At 38.1% G+C, this 14,677-nt stretch overlaps 3 protein-coding genes across 4 annotated transcripts in view; all 3 read right to left on the bottom strand.

Annotated features, from left to right (window-relative positions):
- Window positions 1–2,186, bottom strand: part of pcdh1g22 (protocadherin 1 gamma 22) — a 22,411-nt gene extending 20,225 nt beyond the window's left edge. Inside the window, exon 1 of the mRNA XM_007565786.2 lies at window positions 7–2,186. Within this exon, the coding sequence (XP_007565848.1) occupies window positions 7–1,994 (1,988 nt within the window). The 5' untranslated portion in view covers window positions 1,995–2,186. The remainder of the gene's footprint in view (window positions 1–6) is intronic.
- The window catches only part of LOC103147442 (protocadherin gamma-A2-like), a 101,359-nt gene that overhangs the window by 43,438 nt on the left and 43,244 nt on the right, over window positions 1–14,677 (bottom strand). The gene's annotated exons all lie outside the window — the stretch shown is intronic.
- LOC103147526 (protocadherin gamma-B7-like) overlaps window positions 14,238–14,677 on the bottom strand; it is a 23,827-nt gene continuing 23,387 nt past the window's right edge. Inside the window, exon 2 of the mRNA XM_007565908.2 lies at window positions 14,238–14,246. Coding sequence (XP_007565970.1) covers window positions 14,238–14,246 — 9 coding nt within the window. The remainder of the gene's footprint in view (window positions 14,247–14,677) is intronic.

Genomic DNA, 14,677 nt, shown 5'->3' with positions numbered 1-14,677 from the left:
GTGGCGGACTGAACCGGTTGCCCGTCGTCCTTGATCTCTATCAGCAGCCTCTGAGAGGAGTCGTCCTGCTCGTACACAGCGCGTTTAGTCCTCACCTCTCCTGTGTACTGATTGACGGTGAACAGAGAGGCGTCTGTGGCCTCCGCTAGTCTGTATGAGATCCAGGCATTATGGCCCGAGTCGGCGTCCACGGCTGTTACCTTGGTAACCAGGTGACCCGCTTTAGCGGAGCGGGGCATCCTCTGATGGGAGAGGGAGCCGAGGGCAGCGGAGGAGGGGTAAATAACAGCGGGGGTATTATCGTTCTGGTCCAGGATGAAAACATGGACAGTGGCGTTGCTGCTGAGAGAGGGAGAGCCCTGGTCCTTTGCCTGAACCTGAATCTGAAACACTTTCAGCTTCTCGTAGTCAAACGAGTGCATGCTGTAGATGCTCCCGTTGTCTGAGTTAATGTAAACATAAGACGAGACAGAGACGTCCTGCACTTTAGAGTCCAGTATGGAGTAAGAGATCTTTGCGTTTTCACCAGAATCCAGATCAGATGCTGCTACCGAGCACAGCATTAACCCTGGAGCATTGTTTTCTTTAACATAAACTGCATACGAACTTTGAGAGAAAACAGGTGGATTGTCATTTACATCTAAAATTTGAACTATTATTGTTTTTTCACTTGTTAATGGCGGTTTTCCAGAATCAGAAGCGGTTATCTTAACACTATACTGGCTGTTTGTTTCACGGTCTAGTGGGCCATTTGTTACTAGTGAAAAATGTTTTGAGATCGATGGGTTTAATTTAAACTGTGATTTGGGTGACAAAGTTAATGTAACTTTCCCATTGTCACCTGAGTCTGCGTCTCTTGTGCTTATGATTGCAATGACTGTTCCAACTGCAGAGTCTTCGGGTACGGGTGTTGTTAAAGAGGTAACAACTATTTCTGGATTATTGTCATTGACGTCATTTATTTTGATTTCCACTCCACAATGCCCATCCATTTCCGGATTTCCTTTGTCTTTCGCAGTTACATCGAATCTGTGTAAAGAATCTGACTCATGGTCTAAAACCCCTTTGACAGTAATAAGCCCAGTGGACGGGTTGATGTCAAATAAGGATAAAATTATATCTGAAGTTTGCTCCGCAAACACATATTCTATTTGTCCATTCAGTCCTTCATCTGCATCTGAAGCTTTAACCTGCAGGATTTCGGTTCCAATCGCAGACCTTTCGCTGACATTAGCTTCATATATTTGTTTTTCAAATTGCGGCGCATTATCATTGATATCGAGCACTATAACTTTTATTTCTGATGTCCCTGAACGCACCGGATCTCCTCCATCCACAGCTGTGAGAATGAGGTTGTGTACAGCCTGCGTCTCTCGATCAAGAGCTTTTTCAAGCACCAGTTCAGGAATTTTCCTCCCATCTTTAAGATTTTTAACTGTCAATTTAAAATGCTCATTTTTGCTAATGAGATATGTGCGCACAGAATTAGCACCGACGTCAGGATCAGTGGCACTCTCTAATGGAAACCGCGCACCTGGATTTACTAACTCTGCGATTTTCACCACTTTCTCTTTAGTAAGAAAACTAGGGGAATGGTCGTTCGTATCCTGTATTTCAATTTCAACCCTGTGCACCTGCAGCGGGTTATCTATAACCAGTTCCAAAGGCAGCAAACAGGACGGTCTTTGTCCACACAGTTCCTCCCTGTCTATTCTGTCGGTCACCAGCAGCTCTCCCTTTCCCAAGTCTACATTAAAATACTGCTTACCAGCCTCCGAGGTTATCCGCATTTTACGCCGAAACAGTTCAGGTACGAGCAAACCCAAATCTCTGGCTATATTTCCCACCACGGATCCCTGTTTCAGCTCCTCGGGAATGCTGTAGCGAGTCTGTGCGTCTATTGTACTCCACAAGATAAAGAAATTATGCCACCACAAAAGCACCTGCCATCTTGACAATTTGTTCCACATTATTCCACGTCCCGTACACTCCATATCGTTTCAACCCCAGTCCCAGCCTCTGAACTGAAGATACCGTTTGTAATCCAACGCAGTCGAGGCTTGGAAATTAACAGTAAAACTCATGCTTCGTGTCTGCATCCGTCTCTTCTTGTGCAGGACATGGTAGCGCTTCTGAGCTGACGCTGCTCACTGAGATAGAGTAGATCTCTTTGTACAGCTCTCACTATCATTGGTGCACAGAGCAGAGGGATTTCCACCAATCACGTCCACGCAAATGTGACGTATTTTCACAGATTAACCCCCCGTCCCCCTATTTAATTGATTTATTAGATGGAATAAGACATATTTACTCAACAGTTTATGTATCACTTACATCTCTTTTGTAATATTTATGTATTATGAATATATACACACAACAATGTATTTCACTATTATTAAAACTTCAAGAGAGTAGCTGCACAGATACAGTGATACGTGTACAGTTGCTCAATTGCATTATTAATCAACATCGCTTTTACTAATCAATCTGTCCTTTTTATTCTGTTCATCTGCAAGCTTGAACATGCATCTGTGGAAGGCAAGGCTCTTTGTTGCCTTCCCGTGGTGACACAAAGTCAGTGCAGCCCGCATACACCGTGACGTCCTCGCAGCTCTCCGCACAGCTTAGTCAAAAAAAAAAGAAAAAAAAAAGAAAGAAAAGATCTCTGACAGCGACTGACGTAAAACACCCGTATGGAGGTTTGTAGAGCAAATGCAAAGGGAGGGGTAGAGCACACGATGCAGAAAGGGACTCACTGCGGCTCTCTTTATCTCTCTCTTTTTCTGTCTCTCTCTTTCTCTCCCACACATACACACAGACATGGAGGCTGTTTAATCTGTTCTATATAAAAAAAAAGTATATATTCCAGGAGCGAAGGCCCTAAATTAATTAATAAATACAAAAGAAGCAGATTGTTAAATTTCGGAATAAATAATAATAATAAAAAGATCAGAATAATATTTTGCTGTTTGTTCTGTTGTGTAGAAAGAGCAGAGCAGCACAGACGGAGACGTAGAGAGTCGAGTGTGAGAGGAAAGGGAGGGGTGAGCCGGAGAGTATTTCAGCACCACCGGCTGTGCGGACAGCGCCACACAGGCGGCGAAGTGATGCAGCTGCAAGATGCTGCAGACGTAACAGCCCTCAGTCTGTCTCTGCAGGGAGGCAGAACAATAACAACACAACTCGCCTATCAAAGGTTCTTTTTTCTTTTCCTTTTCTTTTCTCTGATATTCTTTTCTTTTCTTTCCTTTTCTTTTTTTTGCAGTAGACGACGGCAAAACCGGAAGCTTATTTATTTATTTATTTACTTACACTGACACACATACAGAATATTGATTAACAAAAATAGCTATTAACATGCTTGTAAATGTAGTTTCTGAGCTCAAAAAGGAATAATAAGCATACAGCCTTATATTTTTCAGCCTTGTGCATTGTAATATTTTTATGTTCTGATATGGACTAACATGTTTGAGCGTTCCCATGACAAGTTTGGATGCCTAGTACAATTCAGCAGCCCTGTACTGAAACCTGAAAACGTCATCTTCTCAGTGGATTTAGAAAGGTGAAAATGAAAAAAAGATAGAAAAAAAAACTACAAGGAATTATTTGTTAAGGTTCTTAATTTATCTTTATTTTCCTGTTAAGGAGATAATTTATTTAGTTTAGCAAAATTATTTTCCACTGTTTTCTCTGAAAGTTTTTTTTTCCAACCATTTAAAGTTTTTTTTTCATCCAATTTCCAACATTGGTTGAAAAATTGTCAATACAATTTCCAACATGGTATTGACAATGTTGGAAATTGCACAATAAAATCCACAATAAAATGTTAACTATTTTTTTTTAAAAAGAACTCTAAATAATCAAAACATAAAAATTAGACAAAACTTAGAAATTTTACTATGGTTTATTTTTATAATAATATGTTTATTGCTGATGAACATGTGCTTGTATCTAATTGATCTTTGTGCTTTGAGGTGTAGGTATTTCTAAATAATTAGGTCAAAGCTAGGTAAACAAATAAAAAAAACAACACAAAACCATAGCAAGTCAACATAATGATGCAACACTATTTCTTAAAGTACACTTACCTGGGCTCACAGAAAGAAAACAAAACATATTTACCTTATTTCAAACATGACTGGGTCTAAGTTTCAGTTTTAGATCAAAGTGTTTTATTTTCACAGATGAACGTGTGCTTGTTATTATATTTGTTATATTTTTGTTGCAAAGGAAAACATATTTATCATTGTACTTTCCTTTTTACTTAAACAATATACCTCACTTAGGGCATAATCTCTGGCACTTCAGTTGAACTCAAAGTGTCACAGAGTCTTTACTGCTAATACTTTTCTTAAACCACATAAGCCCATTAGTAAGCAAAGCTGTCTTACAACACACAGCTCAGTTTGAAACTTTTTGTCATCCTTAAATCTTGTGCATCTCTGGGTAACCTAACTGTGTCTGATTTGCAGAATGAGTTACAAATATTCTTCAAATGATGACAAGTGAAGTTTGTCATCATTTGTGAAGCCTGTAGTGGCTCCACTCAAACTAGTTTAAGAGACCCTGTAGAGATTATGTTGTGCTGAGAGCAGCAAGACACACAATACATTTTACATCAGTGTTGTTGACAGTACGCCAGTGACTACCTGAGATATATAACAGTTTCAGTTGCCATGAGAAAGTCTTCTGTAAAGACGCAGTACTTTACAGAAGTCTTGAAACATTCTTTTCTCTGGACATTCTGGAGGGCTTTTAATCCCATTTGAATTATTTGTATTCTACTAGAACCAGTTTTTAATGTATTTTCAGTCCAGCGCTTGAAAAATGTCACAGTAGTTTGTTTATTAGACCACTAAATTATGTGATCAATTACTCTATTCCAAAAATTTTCTAAATCTGAGTGTTCTCACAACATATGTGCTACATAACTTCTCAAAGCTAGCAGTCTAGTCTTAGCGTATTATTATTGTTCTATTACAAAAACACAGTTGGTTCCCAAAGTGTGCTTCTTTTAGTCAACTCAACTGTAATAAAACACTAAAGATAGCAGACTGGCACACATGACATGCTACTTTAGGAACAACTAAAGATAATTTAACGTAGTTATGATAATCAGCTAAAAACAATACATTCTTTAGATCCTGTGTTAGGGCTTTGCTGGATCATTTCCCTGTTTTATATAGACACAATTTTCATAGACCACTTATCTGGTCAAGATATTTTAATGTGTTAATATATTCCAATTTCAAAACACACACTTCACAATATGAAGTGACCTTGGTCACAGAAAATCCTTGACAATAATCAGTTCAATATAGTAACCAAATTGCAAAGATCGATTTCAATAGACTTTAAGAAAGCCTGGAGAACTACTGATGAAGATCCCTTTGGAAACTTTGAATCCATGGAATATGATAGGGGTGAAATCAAACTTTTGCAATATCACATATATGTAGCTTGTGTATGTCACTACATGTGTACCTTCTGAATAAATCACACAACTGGCTTTTGTCAGAGTGAATATTGGCTGTTTGAGCGCAGCTATGAAAACAGTTTGTGTTTTAACCATGTTGGTGCAAGGTGAAAAGTTGATTGGTTGCAGCTGTATGTGCTTTGTGGGATGTACTGTGACTTATATACATAGAAACTATTTCTTACCTTATTAGGTGAGTTGGGATTCGACACAAGTTGGGGAGGAAGCAGGATAGCCACCATGGAGAAAGGTGGACATGAAAAAGAAAAAAAAAACAGAAAAAAAGGAAATCTGTTAGACTGGTGGTGGGCATACACAGTCTGTAGGGAAAGCATCATACTTACCATGAGGAGCATAACAAATAAAGTTGCAAGTTGTTTGGTGTTAAAGAGAATACTAAATATGCTACTTTACATATTTGTGCTTATGCTGTGTAGAAAATAATGAGTGCTGCTAAAAATACACTTGAAACATTTAGGTTTAAAGTAAAGGAGTCACAGATATATATATATATAAACAATAGAATGTGCTTATGGAATATGTTTGGTATGCATTTTCAAAAAAATTACTAAAACTTACATATATGTAAAAATGCGGTGATAAAGCCTAGATGTGAGCTTATAGCCATAAGAAAATGTGTGTAAAGGTTAGATTAACGGGGTTGAAAGAGACAGAGAGGAATGATAAAAAAACAAACAAAAATAAAACAGGAATCAGAACAGTGAACCCTAGTAGTAGAATAGAGTTATACATTTGCTTAGAAGAGTAAGGAAAATAAAATACAAGTATAAAGCATTGCAGAATATGTAGTGTATAAATCAAAATGTATCCTCAGTATTTTGAAATATTGTTATATTTCTCTCTTTCTCTCAACAAGCTTTCTCTCTTTCTTTTAAAAAAAACTTACACCAACCTCCTGACAAATCAAATATGTACAAAGATCAACCAGTACCCTCTTAAAAAAAGTAACAATTATCAAAGTGAAACGAATACAAGAACCATATTACATGATCAATCTGTGAATGTATCAAAAATGCTGCACTAATGCACAGAATCACTACCTTAATACCAACAGCAGAGGGCCTCAAGGCGATGGCCTGAGACAACTCTATGGCATATTAATGAGATTATTATCCTCCTGTTTGTCACAGCTGATGGAGCCATGACTGCTTTTGTGATGTCAAATCTAAGCTTTTGGGACAAAAAAAAAGCACCATCTGTGTTAATTAGACTTTACTGCAATCTAATATAAAAATAAAAAATAAAACCAAAATGTTACTGTTATGCAGCTTTGAGACAAACAAAGATATTTAATAATATATGGGTTGTAGTCATTAGACATTATGAGCTTTAGGTCTTGACAACAGGAAATCCTACAAAGATTGGAAAAATAAGATATCACCAGCAGCCATTATAACCTCCGCTCAAAGCTCTCTTTATCATCACACACCCAAGGCCTGAGAACACCGAAGCAAAACAGGGGTGATTCCTGGCCTCTCAGATTCAATACGCACATGTACTTATCATACAGTGTGGGCTGCATCTGCTGCTGACCCCCATAGATACAGAAAATGGTACAGTCTTCCCAGTGAGTCAGCTTGTTGCTATGGTACCACATCCCACCTCCCCTGCTTGCAATCTACCCTTCTAACCGCAAGCAACTGGGTTGGTAAAAAAACAGAACTAAAAAAAAAACAAAAAACAAAAACAACATGGAGATGAAATATGGCACCAGACAGAGACAAGAAATGACATTTTCTGACATTTATGTATGTATCGGTTAAACCACAACATACATAACATCTAAATAGAGCACACGCTCAAATCTCATGATTAGATGTAAGAACAGTACAAAGGACACCATTTTTTTTTGTCAAAGCACCACAAAGAAGCAATCAGAAGCCACAAATCTTTTTATAGACACACAAAAAAAAACATCCTACATTTACAATTTTCCTCTCCCTTTTTCTCTGTGTGCCTTTCTTTCTCTGCAGCAAAGTGGTGCAGCTGGAGAGGGGGGAGGGGAGGGATGCAGAAAATGAGATCAGGAGGAAAGAGGAGCACTGTTGGAAACTAAGACAGGCAGATGAACAGTGGCTATCCAGTTCTTTCAAATTTAATGTGTTTCAAACAAATCATCTGATTAAATGGTAATTTTATAAACAGCCAGTGAAGTCACTTGTTTGCTTTGGTATAAAATGATAACAGAATTAAATGTAAACAAGTGTATAGGTTATCTTACTGGTGTCTTGCAAACTTTATTTGATATTATGACGTTAGTATTTTATTTGAGCACTAAGGTGACTCTAAATCACGCTAATACATTAAGGTTGAAAACTAGGCAATGTTTTGCATATTAAAAACATGCACTTCTTATGATTAAACATGTTGCAACTGATTAGTGGTGTTATCTTTCAAACAGAATTGTGTTTTTGACACTTTTTCATCTTGAACAGCAGTCAATTCTGTTTTAAACATAATTTATAAGTTCCAGAGAAAATAAGTTAATCAAAGTTAGATTTTTCTCTTACTGTCATCTTATTCACTCATAACAATTAATACGTTTGAAGCAGAAAAATCCAAAAAGAAAAACAGCACAGCTTCTCTCTCTAGAAAAACTAGAGAGAGAAGCAGAAGATGAGGAAATACTACTAAGATAGATTGAAGGTTAAATTCAAATACATACTTTGTAACTTCTTTGCCAAGAGTTTAGGTGAACATCTTTGTTTATACCAACTAAGCAAACAATAAAGTGAACATAGAAAAACAGCCTCCACTTACAACCAGTAAGAGAGAATCACTTACTGTCCAGTATTCAAAATACAAGCAACACTATTGTGATGTGAATACTGTTTATTCACAATATTTAAGAAAGGTATATCACAACTAAGCGCATGATGTCACACTCTCAAGTCCCTATAGAACAATATTTTGCAAAAGTATCCATACCTCTTGAAGTTTTCATATTGTTACACAAATGTCCGTGTTTTTCAGAGATTTTACTTGATGGAACGACACAAAGAAGCATATCATCGTAAAATGATAATAAAGTGTTGCATGGTTTTAAACTTTTTTTTTTTTTTACAAATAAAATCTGTGTGACATGCATGCATATATTCAGCTCATTTTACTCCGACGCACATTTTTGCATTTTAATTGTAGTATAAATTTAGTGACTCTGTAAAGGTTTTGGAGGTTTGCTAGAGAACACTAGTGAACTGTAGCAAATGTGGAACAACATTCTCTGGTCAGATGAGGACTCTTTAGCCTACATGTAAATTCCCACGCTGAAACGTGGGTGTGGCGGTACCGTGCTGTGTCGGTGGTATTCTTTAGGAAGGTAAGGTAAGTTGGTAAGAACTGTTGTAAAGGTGGAATCAATCACAGGCCAGTCACAGAAGTAAACATTTTATAATTCAAAACAGACTGAAGATTGAGCAAAAGGTTTAAAGTGAACCTAAACATACAGCCAAAGCTAAAAATGAAAGGATGTACTTCCAAGGCATTTTCATGTAACAGAAGAACCTTTTCCAGACCCAAATTCAGTTGAGAATCTGCTGGAGGACTTTGACACTGCTGTTCACAGATGCTCTCTAGCCAGTGTGATTGAGTTTAAGCTGCTTTACAAAACTGAATGGCAAAAATGTTCAGATTTTTGATGTTCAAAGCTACTGACAACCTCCTAAACTCTTGTAACTGTAAGTGCTTTGAAATCAGTTATGCATTTTTTATATGCAAAAGTACTGACTCAGGGGGATTTATTACACTTCAATTGGTTAGATTTTAGATAAATAGAAAACCATGTGTCCTTTTCTTTCCACTTCCCTTCTATACACTACTTTGTGTTGTTCCATAACAAAAATAAATAAATAAAATTAATTCATTTATGTAGTTGCAAAGTGACAAAAACAAGAAAAAAAGTTAAAATATGTGGATACTTTTCAAAGGTACTCTGTGTACAATGTGTGATCTAACTTGTAAACACATAAATAATGGCTCACAGCATCAACACTAACCACATCCTCAGAAGCAAAGCAGAAAGTGCTAAATAGACCCATCGGCATAAACAGGGGCGCACAGCTGCTCAACACACTTCTTTACTGGGGAGAACCGGACTATGAAAGAACTGCTTGGGTCTATGAGAAACAGGAGCATCTGCATCTGATTAGTCAAAGGAAAGTTAACTAAATTGATTCATGGAGGTTGTGCAGCACAGAAAATAGCTGGTAATTAAAACTTCAAAGGTGGTTTTCCTACAGGATAACCATAAAATAAGGCATTCAACTAGTGCAGCTTGACAGACAGCCTGAAGTGTTTACTTGATTGCTAAAATGTTTCAGAGAGCATTAACCCCTATGGGGTAACTGAGATCAAAGGGAATTATAACACGAACAAGAAGCCCCCATCACAACTTCAAACCTGGGAAAAGAGGCTAAACTGGTTGGTCAAACCTGAAACAAAAGCATTGATGAGATCTAAAAATAACAATAGAGTCTTTCAGGTGAAAATAACACGATTACTTTTCACTTTTACTTGTCATACGTGACAAGTATCCACATATTTTAACTTTTTTCTTGTTTTTGTCACTTTGCAACTACATAAATGAATTAATTTTATTAATGCACTTTTTACATCCATACCTTAAAATGCATTCATGACATAACCCAGAACTGTCCCATGCAGACTATTTTATACCCTCAATGAACTCTGAGTCGATTTAATAACAGGAAAGTTATTCTCAAACAAACTGTGTCAGGGTTAATTGATTTTTAGTGAATTATTAAAAAGAAAGAAAAAACTTAAAGTATATTAAAATGAATAACTTTGACTTACTATTCTGCAACAATAAGTCAAAAATAAATATTACATTAAGATGCAAAGCTGTGCATTTTATTCAATCCCTCTCTTTGTATTCTCATGACCTTGCTATTTTTTCTAACAATTTAAAAATAATCCAGGCGAATTCCTTTGGCACTACATTTTGTTCAAACTGCCTCTATCCTGATTACTGACCTTCTCTTATTTGTTGTTATATAAGCAGTTTCACGCTCCCTGTCTTGCTGTATCTCATGTAAAACCTTTCATACTTTTTCAAGACAAATCTCTATGTGCCTGAATCCTCCACACTGTGGGAAGCACCTGCATTCAAATATGTTTTGAAACATGTAAGACATCCCTGTTTTCAGCTCATTTCAGCAGACAAAGCAAGCTCCAGATCAAAATGGCTGCTGTGCATCACTAGCACTGCTGCACAGGGTTGCTGAGGCTGTGCTGCCTCCTCCCCTCCCCCGCTGCCTCTCTACATCTCACCATCATAGTTTTCCTTCCTTGTTGTCAGTCTCTCTGTGATCATGAGTGTGCCCTCGTTTTCTCCACCACAATTTAAACGTTTGATCACAAAGATTGTGTCACATTTTTATGTTTTTTTTGGCCAAAATGAATTTCTTCTGTTGAAAGAAAACATACTATAAGAAGTCTCCATCATCTTTCCTCCAATTCTCTGTGTATGCACAACTGAGTGCTCATGATTAGATGGTGTTATGAAGAGAAGTAGGTCACTGAAAATCTAGTGCAGAGCACAGTTTGGTATCTCTCTGTGGAAACAACCTTTAATAAAGCTTTGGCACAAATGAAGTGTTGATTTAAAAAAAAAAAAAAACATTTTAGCTATCAGAACTGCATATGCCATCTCAGTCAGGTTTTCTGATATACATTGAAGACTTAGTTATAAATCAATCCACAGATAAGGTACAAGTTTGTCTAAACATTGACAAGTATCAGGTGATATCAAGCTTAGTCTGGTGCTTTCAACCACCAAAAGTATTACTTTACAAATTCAAAACAACAATATGATTTGGTGCTAAGAGAGTTCTAAAATGGCAGCTATTCTCAAAGATTGATGTACCTTATAAAATGCAGACAGTTGAATAAAAGTATGTATGTATGTATGTATGTATGTATGTATGTATGTATGTATGTATGTATGTATGTATGTATAAAAATGCATACGTAAAATGTATAAAAATATAAAATATAAAATACACAAAATGCATGCATGCATTTTGTCTGTATACATGCATGCATGTATACAGACAAAATATTTTATATAATCTAAAAAAGATAAATTTGGATGTGGAGAACATGTTTAAAAATAGTTAACCTTTTAAGATTTAGCTACAAAGAAAGAAACCTTGGAGAAGAAACGATGCATGGCACCAATAATGTCGGGGAAGCTGCGGTGATCTCACCTCTGTCAGTAAATTCTCCGACTCCGTTTTAAGTCTTGGCATTGTCCTGCTAGCGCTGCGGTCAACAATCAGAGTGCTTTCACCGAAGGGCCTCAAGTCTTTGACGTCACTCCTCCTAGAGTCAGTAGTGCCGTACACCTCGTAGCCAAAATCCTGCTTTAAATTGCCTGTACCCCCTGCGTCTGCGTAAAGAGGCGGGTAATATGGAATCACTGGGAGATTCCCACTAGATTTGTAAAATACACGCTCCTGTCTCCACCTGTAGATCTTCACTGATATAATAACCACTAAACACGTGATGAAGAGGAAGGAAACCACAGCCAGAGCCAACACTAAGTAAAAAGTCAGGTTGTCATTGTATTCCTTATCGTGTGGAAAGTCAGTGAACTCCGACAACACTTCAGGGAAGCTGTCCGCCACCGCCACGTTAACAATGACTGTAGCTGAACGAGAGGGCTGCCCGTTGTCCTCCACTATGACAGTCAGTCTTTGTTTCACAGCATCTTTATCAGTCACCTGACGGATAGTTCTTATTTCTCCATTCTGTAAGCCCACTTCAAACAGCGCTCTGTCTGTGGCTTTCTGGAGTTTATAGGAGAGCCAGGCATTCTGTCCAGAGTCCACATCCACAGCCACCACTTTAGTCACCAGGTAGCCCACATCTGCTGAACGAGGCACCATTTCAGCCACCATGGAGCCTCCAGTCTGGACTGGGTACAGAACCTGAGGTGGGTTATCGTTCTGGTCCTGGATCAGGATTTTCACAGTCACGTTACTGCTGAGCGGAGGAGAGCCTCCATCCTGCGCTTTGATGCGAATGTTGAACTCTTTAAGTTGCTCGTAGTCAAAGGAGCGCACTGCCAGAATCTCTCCGCTCTCTGCATTTACCGAAAAATAAGCTAAAGCCGACATCCCATTCAGCTGGATGTCCTCTAGAAAATAAGAAATGCGCGCGTTGTTTCCATCATCTTTGTCACTGGCTTTGACAGACAGAAGACTCATACCCGGCGAATTGTTTTCAGACACAAAAGCAGTGAAAGAAGGCAGTGGGAACACCGGGGCGTTATCGTTTACATCTGATATTTTTAAATTAATTGTTTTGTTCGCGGAAAAAGAGGGCGAACCCTTATCCACTGCTGTTATGGTTATATTATAAACTGGATCAGTTTCACGATCCAGAACATCAGCAGACACAAAACTATAAAAATTAGGTGTTGATGATTTGATTTTGAAAGGCAGTTCTGGGTTTATAAAACAGTGAACTTGGCCATTCTTTCCTGAGTCTAAATCTTTTATGTTGATCATCGCAATAACTGTATTTAACTCAGAATCTTCAGGAATGGGGTTGGAAAGCGAAATTATGCTTATTATAGGAGGATTGTCATTTATGTCAGTTACCTCAATCAGAACCTTACAGGCGTCTGTTAACCCTCCGTTGTCTGTAGCTTCAACATCGATTTCATAATGCTTAACTTTTTCATAATCTAACACAGCAGTTAATGTAATTTCTCCAGTTTGATGATCAATATTAAACAGGGATGATACGGTGTTAGTATGCTGTGAAAAGGAATACGTCACCTCTTGGTTTTCCCCCTTATCATTATCAGTAGCACTAACTCTGACAATAGCTGTGCCTTGAGGTGCGTTTTCAGGAACTATGACTCTGTAGACTGACTGACTAAATACTGGCGCATTGTCATTAGCATCCAAGACAATCACATTTATTTTAACAGATCCGGATTTCTGAGGATTACCCCCATCTAGCGCAGTCAGGGTCAGTTTGTGCTCGTCTTGTTTTTCTCTGTCTAGCAGCGTGTGAAGAACCATTTCAATATTCTTTGTTCCGTCAGACCGAGACACAGTGTTCAACTTGAAATGGTCTGTAGGGTTGAGTTTATATGTTTGTATGGTGTTTTGAGCTACATCTGGATCTTTAGCACTCTCCAGCAAATAACGAGACCCTGAAGAGGCAGATTCGCTAACCTGGAAACTGTATTCTTTTTTAGAAAAAAACGGAGAATTATCGTTAACATCGGTAATCTCTACGTCTATTCTTTGCAGCTCCATCGGATTTTCTAAAATAAGTTGGAAATGCAGAGAGCAGGGGGACAGCTGCTTGCACAATTCTTCTCTATCAATCCTTTTAGTCACGACCAAGGTTCCTTTCTCTATATTCAGTCCGATGTACTCACTGCCATCTTCGGTAAAAATCCTGGCACGCCCAGACTTCAGTCGTTTAATGTCCAAGCCTAGATCCTGGACAATATTTCCGACGACCGAGCCAGTCGACATCTCTTCGGGTATTGAATAACGGACCTGACCGACAGCAATCTCTGCGACACAGACGCTGAGGAGCAGCAGCCGCATCGGAAAATTTCCTTCCTTGCTTAAACGCCACAAAGCAGCCATCTTGAAAAACCACTGAAATAACCGAATGGACAAAGTAATAGATGTTCAATACTGACGGAATATTACACTATGAGCGCATGTTGAGTTCAGAGCGAGTCTCTTTGTCAGGGTATCTGCGAATAAAACAGAGGATGGAGCGTTTCTGTCGAAGATAAGGTTTAATTTTCCTGACATTAACCCACAGCGACCCCTCGAGATATAAGAGGAAACTACAGATTTTTTACACAAAGCGCTAAGTAAAAATATGAATCGATAAAATAAGATAGACAGAGAGACGAACAGCCAGACAAAAATAGAGACAGATTGAAAGACAGACAGACACATAGAGAGATACAAGGAAAATACGAACATTTTGCTCTGTCCAAGGTGCTGATCAATTGGTGTCAGCTAAGACTGTTTAACTAAAATAAAATAATATAAAAAATAGTGGTGACTTCAAACCCAAATAACCAACCTCTAGAGGAGAATCAGGTTCATCCAGGATGTTCTTTGTACTCTGTATCCGCTGCAGTGTCTCTGAAGAACTGGGATCCATTATCAACAC

The sequence above is a fragment of the Poecilia formosa genome, unplaced genomic scaffold, assembly GCF_000485575.1.
Source record: "Poecilia formosa unplaced genomic scaffold, Poecilia_formosa-5.1.2 Scaffold183, whole genome shotgun sequence".
Classification (NCBI taxonomy): Eukaryota; Metazoa; Chordata; class Actinopteri; order Cyprinodontiformes; family Poeciliidae; genus Poecilia; species Poecilia formosa.
This window is presented reverse-complemented; position numbering and strand designations above follow the sequence as displayed.